Source organism: Natator depressus, chromosome 10, assembly GCF_965152275.1.
Source record: "Natator depressus isolate rNatDep1 chromosome 10, rNatDep2.hap1, whole genome shotgun sequence".
Taxonomy (NCBI): Eukaryota; Metazoa; Chordata; order Testudines; family Cheloniidae; genus Natator; species Natator depressus.
Window position 1 is genome coordinate 60,916,310 of NC_134243.1, and position 13,933 is coordinate 60,930,242.

The following is a 13,933-nucleotide window of genomic DNA, read 5'->3' on the forward strand; positions in this document are numbered from 1 at the left end:
GAAGAGCAACCAGCCAGCCTGTGGTGAGAAGCATCTAAGTTTGTATGGGCATTGAAAGTGTTAAGATCAGTTTTTATTTCATTTGACCAAATCTGACTTCTTATGCTTTGACTTATAATCACTTAAAATCTGTCTTTATAGTTAATAAATCTGTTTGTTTATTCTTCCTGAAGCAGTGTGTTTTGTTTGAAGAGTGTCAGAAACTCCCCTTGGGATAACAAGCCTGGTACATATCAATTTCTTTGTCAAATTGATGAACTCATATAAGCTTGCAGCATCCAGCGGGCATAACTGGACACTGAAAGACAGAGGTTCCCAGAGTTGTGTCTGGGACCGGAGATATTGGCTAGTGTCATTCGGTTGCAAGTACCTGGGAGCAGCTTACATGCCAGAGGCTGTGCGTGAACAGCCCAGGAGTGAGGGTTCTCACAGCACAGCAGGGTAAGGCTGGCTCCCATAATCAAGGGTTGGGGTGACCTAGCAGATCACCAGTCCAGACAACACCAGAGGGGAACATCACAACCTCACTAAACAGTGCAAGGCTCTTCTGAGAATATTTATAATAAAGGATGAAAACCACAAAAATCTGCCATACAGCTGATCCTGACTAAAGCCAATACACACCCAAACAAAAATATAAAATCCCCCTCTCAATCTGACCACCCCCCTATATCTCAGTCCACACCTTCAAAGGTTGGAGAAAAGAGATGAGTTTTTCAGGATGCCCAAAGATCAACAGATCCAGGAATGAATTCATTTCACTAATGTCAAAGCTGCAAAGTTCTTGTTAGCTGCCTACGGTACCAGTGATTTTGTAGTGAGATCTCCAAAAATAATCAGTTTTGCACAAAACTGGAAAACACATTTATTTTTAAAATTAAATTTCTTGAATTTTAAAGCAAAATGCCACAAATGAAATACAAACATCTAGAAATCCCAGCACTGAGTTATGCACCAGTATAGAATGCATACGCTGCACCTGCCCATGTAAATATATTGTGTGCTGGGCTGATAACTTGTCCTGGGAATACCAGCCCAGTGTGCAAGGGGCGGGGGCAGAAGGGAAGGATGAGAATAGTACCCACTGCTGGGGTTCGAATGGATGGGGACTAGAGAATTCATATGCAGTCCCCATGTGGAGTAGATCCGTGTCTAGCCCTGGCCCTCTCTTTTCCTTTCCTTGGCTGGCAGATCACCTCTGGGAAGGGAGAGGAGTTAGATGGTGATTTAACCATTCCTCAGCTGCTTCAGAGGACATATTTGTAGCTGCAGGCTCCGTGCACTTGATAGGTAGTCCTAGTATTGGGTCCTATATAAACAGATGATATTATATAGCTATATCTACGCTTACAATGCATGTTAAAAATCAAGTGTCAGTTATTAATTAAGAGCACCCTTTCATAAAAATTTAGCTGCCAGTTCTGACAATTATTCTATAGGTGGAGCTGGTAGCAGCACCTATTATTAAGGTTGGCTGACACGTCCCATTATAAGATTCTGTTTTCAATTGCTTATAACTTTGCCAAACCGTAACCATTCAGGATGAAATTCTCTGTGCTGCCTCAGTATGATTTTTTTTAAAGCTGAAGCAAAAGCAGCTGGGTCAGCTGATTACAAGAATTAGATTAGGGGAAAATATGTTGTTTTATCCCCGTCTAAAAAAATTCTTACAACCCTTTAATTGAAAAGCTCTAGCACTCCCATGCTTTGTAGCAAGTCTTTGAAATTTGGCTGGAGTAGAGAGAGGCTGGCCTGCTGGCAGGGATGTGCCTTTTGCCAACCCTGTGAAAAACTACCTTAAAAAGCTCTAAAAATAGTCAGTTCACACATGCTCAGTAGAGTATTGTTAAAGTTTGGCAGCTAAATTCTCTGAGAGTCCATCTGTACTGAGCATGCTTCATCCCAGGGCTACAGGGACCCTGCAGAGCAGGACATCTGTGGGCCACTGTGATGCTGGGTACTGGACAGTGAGAGCGGAGAGACTGTCACTTATATGGTCTTGATGCCCAGTGCTGTCACCCTGGTAGTGGAGAGGAAAAGGACGAATCCGCTTGACTGAAATGCAAATGGGATGAAAGCTTCACCAAGGATGGGAGGGAAAGGGATTAGATTGGGGAAAGGATCTGGGGCTGGGGTGGCGGGGGGGGGCAGGGGGGAGACAAGATAGGCTGAGAAGATATTGGGATTGTCTGGGCAAAGAGCCTGAATGGGAAGGGTGGGATGAGGCGCTTGAGGAGGGAGACTGAGACTGGATGAGGAGCTGGGGGCAGAGAGGAAATGGGGATGCTGTGCCAGATTAATGCATTGGCAAACTAGACCCAAGCCTAGGGCCAAAATTCGTGGTGGGAGGAGGGCCACGCACAAAGTCACAATGCCACTCAGGTTTGGCCTGGCTGCCCCTGTGTCATGACAGAGGTGTGGCCAGACCAAATTTGAGTGAGTGGCACTTATATTAGAAGTGTACGTTTACCTAGGGCCCTGTGATGGGTTAATCTGGCCCTTCTGGGATGAGTAGTTGTGGTGGGATGGGGAGACAGGACTGGCACAGGGTCAGGCTGGAAGGAACATAGGCAGGAGGGGTCAGACTTCAGGGAGGGGGGCAGAAGAGTTTGTGCCTTCTAAAGCATGTTCCCCTCCAGAAACAGATATTGCACCCAAAATTTCTGAGTCTCACCATGCCTCTGCTGTCAGCAGATATCTGTGAAATCTGTCTGGCAAAGTGTGTGTCAGATCCTTCACTAGTCCAAGTCCACATAGAGGATGACAACCTACTACTGCTATCAGTTACTCTGTTAGCTCAAGTAGCAGAGGTCTGTGTTATAGATCTAAAGGTTCTAACTCTGATGCTGAACCACATAGGAGTCAATATAATTCAACAGGAGTCAATTTATGTGTTTTTATTTTGCTTTTTTAAAAACCTAGGAAATTACACACAAAAATCTACATTTTAAAGAAAGATTAATGTTGCAAAGTCAAGCACACAAAAGTTAGGAAATGTCAGAAACCAGGTTATCCTTGCAACCTTAATTCGGCCTCCTTGTGCATATGCATTATGATACAGTCCTTAATTACATGATCATATACTATTTTTTCCACAAGACCCCTGCCTCAGTCAGTGCACAGGATGGACTGTGGTCTGGGGATTAATCAAGGATGTGTAGTGAAGGAGGCTGTTATTTCTTGAACACCAGCCTCATTTATTGCAGAAGCTGGAAGCTGTGCAGTGAATGAGGCAGGGAACTGCAGGAAGAGAAAGCCCAGTCCATAGTTAAGGCAGCTGAATGCTGCCCTAGAGAACTGGAGTCTATCACTGCCTCTGCTACAGAATTCCTAGGTGATTCTGGCCAAGTCACTTGAATCCAACTCATCAGAGATGATTTCTAATTATGTGTTTCTCATTTTCTGGGAACCTGAATTGAGACCCTGGGTTCTGATTTGCAGAAGTGCTGAGCACTCACAGCTGCTGCTAAGGTCAGTGGGAGCTGTGTTTTGAACGTATACAGTGCAATAAAAATGCTAAGTACTCTGAAAAATCATGTCCTAAATGTCTCAAAATGGGCACCCAAAATTAGTGGACACTTTTGACCTTAATCTCTGTGTGCCTCAGTACTGCAACTGTAAAAGTGGGGTAATACCTCCCCGTCACCTCACGGGGGTGTTGTGAAAATAAATTAATATCTGTGAAGTGCTTGGATACTATAGTGAGAAGCTCCAGACAAAAGCCCATGAGGTAATTAATAATTTAATATCCAGAGAGGGTTTGAATAGTGTGCAGTAAATAAAGCATGGCGCCACACATTGAATAATGGGAATAAAACAAGATTTCGAACAGCTGCTCATTCAGTAAGTATTATCCAGCCTGTGAGCTTTTTAACTGGCTTATTTTTTGGAGCAGAACCACACTTTAATCAAATAGTAAGAATGTCAGGATCAAATAGTGAGAATGTCAGAACAGAAATAGTGGTATAGGTTATATCACTTTCCTGAGAGGACTGCGACTGAACAGATGTTGCCTTCTCTGATGAGATCAGTGGAAGCACCAGAGATGGTGTTTTCTCAACTTAAATTAGGAAGTATCTGTCCTGTGATTTCCATGAGAGGTCCTTGGCTCTAGAATATGTTCCCTTCCTGATCCATCACACTCTGGATTTCTCAAACATCTTGTCATTCTGCAAAGCCTACCATTTCTCCTGGGCACTAGGATAGAGGTTGATCTGAGGGGAGAGGCTGGTAAAATATGGGGTTATTGTTTTGTTGGTTTTGTTGGCAGGTCTGATGGTGTAGTATGTGATCAGTCTAATTCAATCTATAATATTCTGCAGCATTAGGCACTTTATTGTTTTAACTGGTGTAGAGCCAAGGTGAGGCACTTTCAATTAAACTGAACAAAATACAGTTCATTTTGGAGGCATTGGTAGCAGCCCCATAGTTAAGGCTGAGCTTTGAATTCAGTTCTAAGCTCTGCTTCCAAGATCCCTTATAACTTTTGAACAGAGTAACCAATTTGTTCGCAGATTGAAATGCTGCCTATACTGGGGCATGAGAAGAATGTTCTGACAATTTGAAAAGTGATAGATGTTTATTTGATCTTTAACCACTATTTTAACATTTTATGTTTTCTCCCCAGTACCTTAAACTTTTTGGATCCCTGTGTTCTCAGCAGCGATAGGTTTTGAGAACCTCAGGCCTTGTGCAGATGCTGAGGTCCTCAGGAACAAGGTATTTTCAAATCATGGGCCATTTTCTAGGGAATTATTTAGGAATCTTAACTTGTATGGGGTGGAGCCACAGAGCTCAAGAAGACATCAAGCTTTACAAGCCAGATTCGCAATGCATGTTTATTTTCTACTATTCTTCATGTTTCTGGAGGACTGTCCTATAATTGTTTGACCTAGAATTATGAGGTTTATATATGCAGATAGACCAACTCTGTATTTACTGCTGTGTGTCTGTCTGGCTGTGATTCTAATGCTATTTGTCCAATCAGGACAAATTATAACAAATGATTATTTCATCGCACAGTGTGTCTATGCACAGGTCAGAATTTGTGCAACCATTGACAGATTAAAGAGGGGGACATTCTGAGGAAATGAAATTGTTTTTAATTTTCTTTCAAAGTTTGTTTCCCTGACTCCCCTTGGGGCATCACTACCAGGGCAAAGGTAAGGATAGACGCTGGGGTCCTTACAGCAGCAGTTTAGGTTCTTTGGATGCCTTTACTGTGAATTTCCATTCTTTCAAAGATTTGAGGTTTTGTTAAAGTTTATTCTTTACTGTGAATATCTTTCCTTTTTATCGTTTGTTAATAGATAATACAACATTCTTGCAAGGGTATTCAAACTCTTAGGTTACCAATATATATTCTCAACTTGAACTCCAGCTTTTGTCCGAGAATTAATTAATTGATATACAAAGCATAACGTCACTGAGGGTTTGCTTGCATGAAAAACATAAGATCTGAGACATTAATGGTATATTATCATAGAGGACAGGGAGTTTGAATTTTAAATGGTTCTTTAGTTCAAACCAACTATAAAAAATTTTGAATCTCTGTCCATTTGACTAGTGTGTCATAACCGAGCAAAAATGCTGTCACTGGAATAAATATTGACAAGTAACTTCTTCAGAAACTTCACTGCTGAGAGAACTGAAATGCCCTTATCCCCTGCCTCATGCACAGGTTGCTGTGAGTGACAATACATGAGATATCTGGGGACCTTTGTGGAATAATTTGATCCCCTCGATCCAATACTAAGGGAATGGGTGGCCATACTAGGACACTACAAGCACTGTTGGCACTGAGCTCGTCAGAAATGAGGACTGAATGGGCATGGAGGAGGAACTTTAATTTTATCTCTAGAGGTGGTCCATTCAGGTCAGCAATGAGGCATAATTGCTGGGGAATGAAAGGGAAGCTTGCATTCCCACCACTCCTTCTGTCTCTGTCCAATGGATAATCTCCAGGTCCTTCAATACAGCACTTTCACAAGTGCTATATTCACTTTAAAAATACAGAATAAAACAACACCAAAAAACAAGAATGGAAAGAGAGATGGAATTAAATGGAAATGTTGTAACCAAGATTTACTGTGTCACTGTTCTGGGTGTCACAGTGTAGTTTATTTTGTTCAAAATATCTAATTATCTGGCCTTCAAGAGTGTAATACAACCCTGTTCCCTCTCAGTTGCTTGTTCCTCTGCCAATTAAAAGATGCTATAGAAAATGGATTGACAACAAAAAAAAAGATAGATTAAAAAATGTAGAAAAGTTTGACTTGAAAAATCAGTAAATTTCCACTTCATCTTACAGGGATGATACATAGTTATATAGCCAGCATTATTGGGCATTATCAAAGGTTAAATGCCTCAATTGTAGCATTTTAACAAACAATTATAGAGGTGCCTCTCCCTCCTCAGATGTTTTCTCTATACATCAAAGTAAAAGAGGACAGTAAGTCTGGGTCAACATGGTTACAAGCATATCTGTGACCCTCGCAGGACTTTATTGGGGAATAAAAGGCCAGGCTACCGCTTCCCTGGGAGAAGTCAAGCGTATGGGGGGGTTTCCTCTTGGTGTTTCTTTCTTATGGTCCTGCCAGGGGAATGAGGTTTGCTCCATGGAATGGAGAAGCCAGCCTCACACATCATGAAGCCCTAGAGGTCTGTGGGATGCCAGGCAACTGTGAGGTGCCTCTGTGCTGGTTCCGTACTCCAGCAGCCTCCTCTCAGCTCCCTGTGTTACGAATTATACCTGGTAGGACACGCACACAAATGCTACGAATTACACCTGGTAGGACACGCACACAAATGCTACGAATTACACCTGGTAGGACACGCACATAAATGCTATGAATTATACCTGATAGGTCATGCACAGTTCGAATCTAGGCTGAGGCACATAAACAAAGTCCACAACTGCAGAGTTCCCAAAAAACACCAAGTTTATTATGCTCGAGCGTGGTGTCCCCCTGCTAGCCAGGAGGGGACCCCGAATACAGATTATACAAAGGTTATATACCTTTAAGCAAAGCATGTTGCCCTCGTGCATCAGAAACCTTAGCCAATAAACAAACCCTTTTCTTATCTACCACCTATCCCTGCTTGGTGCATTCCTTGTGCTAAACTAGTATGTTAATTACACAGCATGGTCCTAAAGCGATGCATCAGTAACTTTTATTATCAGGATGGGAGGCCTCACATCAAAGGCCAGGAGATAGGGAGTTAGAGACAGACAAAGAACAGATACCGGGAGTCAAGGCAGGCTGGAGACAAGGAGGAGGATTTTCACAAGAATGCAGTATCTAAGGAACACTCCTCCTGGTGCATGATGTGCTTGCTTTTAGACAATGGTGGGCCTCAAACCAAAATGGAGTCACATGTGCTAACTTTTCCTTAACACCTGGCATCATGACTCTGGATCCACACAGCTGGAGACTACCCCTAGATGTGGCTTCCTCAGGGCCACACCCTTCCCCACTTGGAGGGGGATTCTATGGTCAGAGATGAACCTAAAGGAGACTAAACTAAACTAGTGTAATATAAAATCCCTCAGTATGTATGGCACACCAACTTGGACTCCCTCAAAAGTCCCTTAAACTTAATTAGACTCTGACTTCCTGAGACTTACTTGGACTAACATCCACTGATCAACCTGCAAGCTACACCTCACTCCAAACCGTACATATCATCTTCGAATTGGGTCCACTGAGTCTGAGCGTAAGGGAGTCTTTGGAATATAAACTAATGTAACTTACACTCCAAAGGGCCATAAGAGATGAGTGAAATGAGTTGTGAAAAAAATCAACTAGTGGGTGGATGTAAGAATGCACAAATTCATGAAAGAATGCCATACCTTCCTCTATCTTACGCCTTCCTGTATTGTCAACTCGCTGTTCAGCGTGTAAATTACACCAACACAAACTTACTTATAAGTGAATATAGGTAGGTCCAAGAGGGGCTGACGTACCCAAACGTAGACATCATCCCTAAATTTGGAAGATCTAAGATTAAATGAATGTTATTTCCAACTTTCGTGTTTACTGGCATTAGTAGCATCTTCTCTGATGCTTTCTCAGTCCGAACGCTAACATTCTCCTATGGTTTATTGCAGCATGCAAGAGGAAAGAACAAGAACATGGGAAAGATAGAGGGAATACACCCAAAAAGCCTCGGTTGGTCTTCACGGATGTCCAGCGTAGAACTCTACATGCAATATTCAAGGAGAATAAGCGTCCATCCAAAGAATTACAAATCACCATTTCCCAGCAGCTGGGGTTGGAGCTGAGCACCGTCAGCAACTTTTTCATGAATGCACGGAGGAGGAGTCTGGATAAGTGGCAAGACGAGGGTAGCTCCAATTCAGGCAATTCATCATCTTCATCAAGCACTTGTACCAAAGCATGAAGGAGTAACCACGAACTGAACCTCGGGGGAAAAGCTTTAAAAATAAATAAATAAATAAAGACCAGGACCTCAAGACAGCAGGTTTATACTTAGAACTATTTGAAAAAAAAAAGTTATTTATAAGTCCAAAGAAACCAAAGACTTATTTCACCTGCATTTTGACTTTGTTCTGAGATACACACTTGAGTAGGACGACGACTTGCAAGAAAAAGAAAAGAAAAGAAACAAAACAAAAAACAGAGAGAAACGAAAGAAACCACTGGTCTTACACCTTCATCCATGATCATTTTCACCGTATTTGGCTTGTTTAGTGGTTTGGAGCATAGTGATTTCTTGTCATTGAATGGACATCTTTTCAGATATGGCTCTTCATTTCCACAGATATTGCCATGATGGTGTATGGTGTATCCGTACTGTGTACACACCAGTGGTTAGGGACTTAGTCAGGGCTCGTCTTCAGAAAGGGTTGTGCCACAGCATGACCAACATAGCGTGGAGTCGTCTGAATTCATTGAACGGTAGTGTGATTTTTGCTGTTTTATCGTTTGAACTTTGCTAGTGCAACATCTGGAAACAAGTTCAAACTAGGCAAAGAAATTTTGAATGATACCTAAACCAGTGCATTCTCTTTGTTTGTTAAGGAATGTTCAGATTTAAAAAAAAAAGTGAAACAATATTCCATCCATTAAAAAAAAATCGACTAGCTACCAAAGAATACATTTAATATTATATTGCAGGTATTTTATTGCAATGATTTTAATATTCCAAAGCTATTTTTACACAAAATACTATGTAGAGTTATAGGTATAAACTAATCTAACTGTATAACACATAAAACCTGTAATCAAGACTGTTATTTGCAATTATTAAACCACTTTAATATTTGTTTCCATGACTGGCAAGAAAGAATGTCATTTTAGGAATAGCAGCTAATGTCACAGTGTCAGAGCACAGACGCTAATAATGGGATCCTGCTTCCACTGAAGTCAGTGAGAGTTTTGCCATTGGCTTCAATAGGAGCAGGATGTGGCTTTACAGCTGTGTGTATGGCTGATGTGATATTTGCCATGTATGCATACTTTTATTACACTGTCCCTGGCTGACAGTGCTGAAAGCTCATCTGCTTGAAGGGTGTCAAAAGACCATCTTTCCCTACCAATGTATTTTTATACATCTCCCAGCAAGCAATATCATCTAGATTCCAAACATTATATTCCATTCTATTTAATTCATTTTGTACACAAAAATTAAAAATATGAATAAATTTACAGTGTCCAATTCTGCCCCATTGACATTGAAATCTATGGATAAAAAGGCCATTAATGAGAAAAGGAGTAGAAGGCAACATATGGAGGAATGTGCTTTTGGGCCCAAATTATTTTTCCATTGAAGATTATGACAAAACTCCTGTTGACTTCAGTGGGAGCAGCTCCAAGAAGATTACGGTAGTGCTTTTTGGGGGGGGGGCACGTCTCGAAGTCAATAGCAAAACTTTTATGGAGCTCTATACGAGTGGGATATGGCCCTTTGTTTTGTGGGTTTGTACCTGCTTACTAGGCTAAGTTTTTATTCCAGTACATTCTTTCTTGCACGTCTGTTAACCAGGAAAATGCATGAAATAGTTTACAATTTGTAGTTGAAAAGCTTTAAGTGCTCTGTTGCTAACAGAACTTTCAGAGAAATGAAATTGTTCCATTATTATTGTGATAAAATCAAAAAGAAAACAGTGCAACATCTGCTTATAAAATTCTAGTGTAGAGGGGAAAAGATTTTACATGTGCCTGTTAGATCTCTAACTGGTATTTCAAATTACTGTTGCAAATCTCCTAAGCATACCACATTCTACAGTGAGCAGATATGCAGGTATATGTCCCATTGCTAGGATAAGAAATCTGTAATCTTTCTTATACCTGTAGCTTAAAAAAAAAAAAAAAGGTAAACTAAAATCCAACATATTTCATCATCGCAGGTTCTATTTTCTTGTGATAAAGTCCAATTAAAATGCTAAAGACTAAGAAATTAAGCAACTTTGCAGCACCATCTATTTCCCAAGTTAACAATGTTTGGTCAAGTTGCAGGCTATCCAGTTATAATTACAAATAGGTATTTTAAAACGCAACTGAACTATCTCCTTATTAAAACAATGTTAAATGAGAACAGGATGTTTGTTACTAAATATTTCTCAAAATTTTTCCTATGTTCAACTCATTTTAAAAAACTGACAATACACTTGTCTAATGAAATGTGATCCACGAATATTAGAGTCTCTAGTTTACCTTAAATTCTAGCGTGATTCATTTTAAAAAGCTCTGTTCCCAACTAGACATAATTGAAGTGGAAAAGTTAATAGGAAGACATAACCTCACATTTAAGGGATCTTATAAATGCAGTCTCATTAATGTAATATTGAAGAGGACAACCATAATTAACATTTTGCTTTCTCCAGGAAAACACTGCTTTGTAACTGACTTATAAGTTTAGAAAGAGAGCCTTATTTATTTAAAACTTGAGAATTTAAAAATGCAGGGAAATTCAAAGTACATTACCACATTTTTAGTATTTCCATTGTAATGTGTCTTGAGACTATTTGCTGAAACCAAAGATGACTTTCATACCAGCATTGAATTTGCACCCAATATGCAATTTCAGGATCTCTTGCTATGTATGTACACACACACACACACACACAAATTGATGCACAAGTTAAAGCCTAGAAGTGGTTTTCTTACATCTGTTTAAGTATGCTTTAACCTTTTGTTTTTTATAAGCCATTAAGAACAAAGTCACCCTTCCTGTAAGCAATATGCTAATCACATTTTGAATATACGGAGAACACACACTTCTCTTTAGTTGGTTTCTAAATATGAAGCAAAATAAATATGGAAACCTTCATCCTGATTATAAAGTTATTTTATCCCTCAGGATACTGCTCCATTGCACTGACTGAAGCATAGACAGTAGATCATTTGGTGCATCAGATTCTTATTATTTCTTGTCTTTAGTAATGGTCATCCATGAAGGTGATTTTTTCCCCCAAAGTTGCACTTAAACTTCTACATTAAGAATAAAAGCCTGGCCCCATTGAAGTCAATGGGAGTCTTGCTACTGACTTCAGTGGGGTCAAGATTTCACCCAAACATTTCCTGGAAGAATGGAAGTTAGTATTAGACTGAAAAATTATCACTGAGCCACTGGCTCAGGACCTAAGAGTGACACGAAACGGTTCTGAAAGGAAGCAAAGTGGAAAAAGTTTGGAAACATCAAGAAATTGGGCTTCAGTCAAAGTTCAGTTAAACAGCTATTGCGGGTTAGGAATGTGCACTCAGTTCATGAAGTGCATCAAAACTTACCATAATGACCCAAGAGGGGGGGTGCCAAAGAGGTTGAAAGCTTTAATCCATCCACATCATAAACTGCATTATCAGATTTCCAGAAAAAAACAATACTGCTACTTTTTGGCTCCCATATTGCTGTCTAAGGGCCTCATCCCACTGTCCTTGCTCAGGGTAAAAGCAAAAGTAAAATGAAAACACCTACAATGGGGGTTGTTGCCTAGCAGCTCAGTCCTGCTCATTTTGAAGTCAATGGCAAAATTCCAGTTGACTTCAATGCACCAGATTTCACAATGCTTACCCATGTTGAGTGGAATCTTGCTCCATGCGTAGTCTGTTGAATTCATTGGGATTGCTCCTGGAGTTATGTGCTACTCAGTGTTCAGGAGGTTCACAGTTTGGCTTATTGTGAGCAGGGTCAGGCCCTTAGAAGGACTTCAGAATCAGGCTCCAACATTCTGCCCAAAGGGGACTACCTGTCCTTGGAGGGCAAAAAAACATGGCTGACCTTGTTATACCAAAGAGTCCTAGGACACTTCTCCTTGCCCGAGTTGTAAAAAAGATATTTTTTCCCAGGAAAGGTTGTACTTCCTCCTCTTTCTCTTTCTCCTATCCTCCTCCTCTTCCTCCTTCTTTGTACATAAGGATGAAAACTATGCATTTAGCAAACAAAGAGAAAGCACTTATCATTTTCCTATCTAGCTGTGTTTAGGGTGCATTCAAAGGCCCAGAGGCTAATTTTGAGACTTTGCTTGGCCTTCTGGTTTATTATTGTGGTGTGGTTAGCTTTACAATACATTTGGTAACTATTTCCTAAAGACAAAGAAGCAAAAGGTAAGGAATAGCTACTTCCATGTGTTTAAAAAAAAAAGTGTGTAAAGATCTACTATTTATAGTGTGAACCAAAGACGCTACCTCACTCGATTTCCATTGGTGATTTTAATCACATTGATGATACCAAAGAATACCAAAGATTTTTCATGCACGGCCTCGGTCTGTAAAGGGAACTCATTCTCCTTCTTAAATACCCTCCACCATCCCCCTTCCTCAACCTTCACTCCGTGTGTAAACTTGTCTGCATTCTTAATAATAATAATCTTATGAATACTACTCTTACTACAACTGCTATACTGATGATAATGATTATGATAATAATAATAAAGCTCTAGGCAAACATGTTGCAAACTTTGTAAACTCATAGGACGAGTGCCTTGCTTGAACCAAAGTGTTAAACCGCTGTTGACCTCTTTATCTCTCACCTTATACTCTTTGAATACCTCAGCCTGTTAGAAAGGCCACTAATGAAAAAAAAAAAGGAATAATTCTTCACCGTGGTGCTTTTTGCCGTGCAACCATGCAATGAAACTTTCTTTGATACCAAAGGAAAATGTTTTTTTCCACTTTCTTGCTGACAAACCAAAGGTTCCTTCTTCTTTCCCCTTGAAAGCAGCTTGAGTCCCTCCACCCAGACAGGCCGTGCATTGCTTTTACCAATTTCTCCAAATACCTCATAGTAATAAATCGTTAGGGTTATGTTGTATAGAGAGTTTATGTGATAAGGCAGAACTTACTAGTTTGATAATTGTTAAGGTTACTTAAAAAAAGTTTTATAACTTATTTATTTTGTAGAGGTTGTTTTGTTTGTATTTCTATTATTATTATTATTATTATTATTGTTTGGGTTTCTTTCTTTCTTTCTTTCCCTTCATTTCTTTTGGCAGAACTGCTCTGTTATACTCAAGGAAGATCTTATTCCTGGAAATATTTCAAAGGTTGGGTAAAGATTGTTGTTTGCAAAGAATGCAAAAAAGGGAGAAAATATATATATATATATATGGCTTTGATTCTTTTTGTTTAAATTAGGAAGCTTTTTGTGTTTGCTAGTCAATGTTCTTTTTACAGGGTAAAAAAATATTCTCTGCTGTGATAAATGGGTTCCTATTTTTTCTCTATAATGTGCTGTGATTTTTAATTTAATTACATTTTGTATATGTTTATTTAATCACTGCTTTAATTTATGACTACGTAGTGAAAAAAATTGTATATAGTAGATTCAAAAATGGCCAAAGCTTTGTGTTACAATCTTTTTGTTCCTGATGCTGAGATAAACTGAAGGAGAGTGCTTCTCTTGACTGCAGGGTGTATCTTCAGACTTGTCTTAGCATGCACTTCAATGTGTTACAAACACTGCCAGGTCC

The 13,933-nt window shown here is 39.8% G+C and overlaps 1 protein-coding gene across 1 annotated transcript in view; it reads left to right on the forward strand.

Moving 5' to 3' along the window:
• ONECUT1 (one cut homeobox 1) overlaps window positions 1–13,510 on the forward strand; it is a 34,078-nt gene extending 20,568 nt beyond the window's left edge. Inside the window, exon 2 of the mRNA XM_074966316.1 lies at window positions 8,111–13,510. Coding sequence (XP_074822417.1) covers window positions 8,111–8,403 — 293 coding nt within the window. The 3' untranslated portion in view covers window positions 8,404–13,510. The remainder of the gene's footprint in view (window positions 1–8,110) is intronic.
• Window positions 13,511–13,933: the final 423 nt, after the last annotated feature.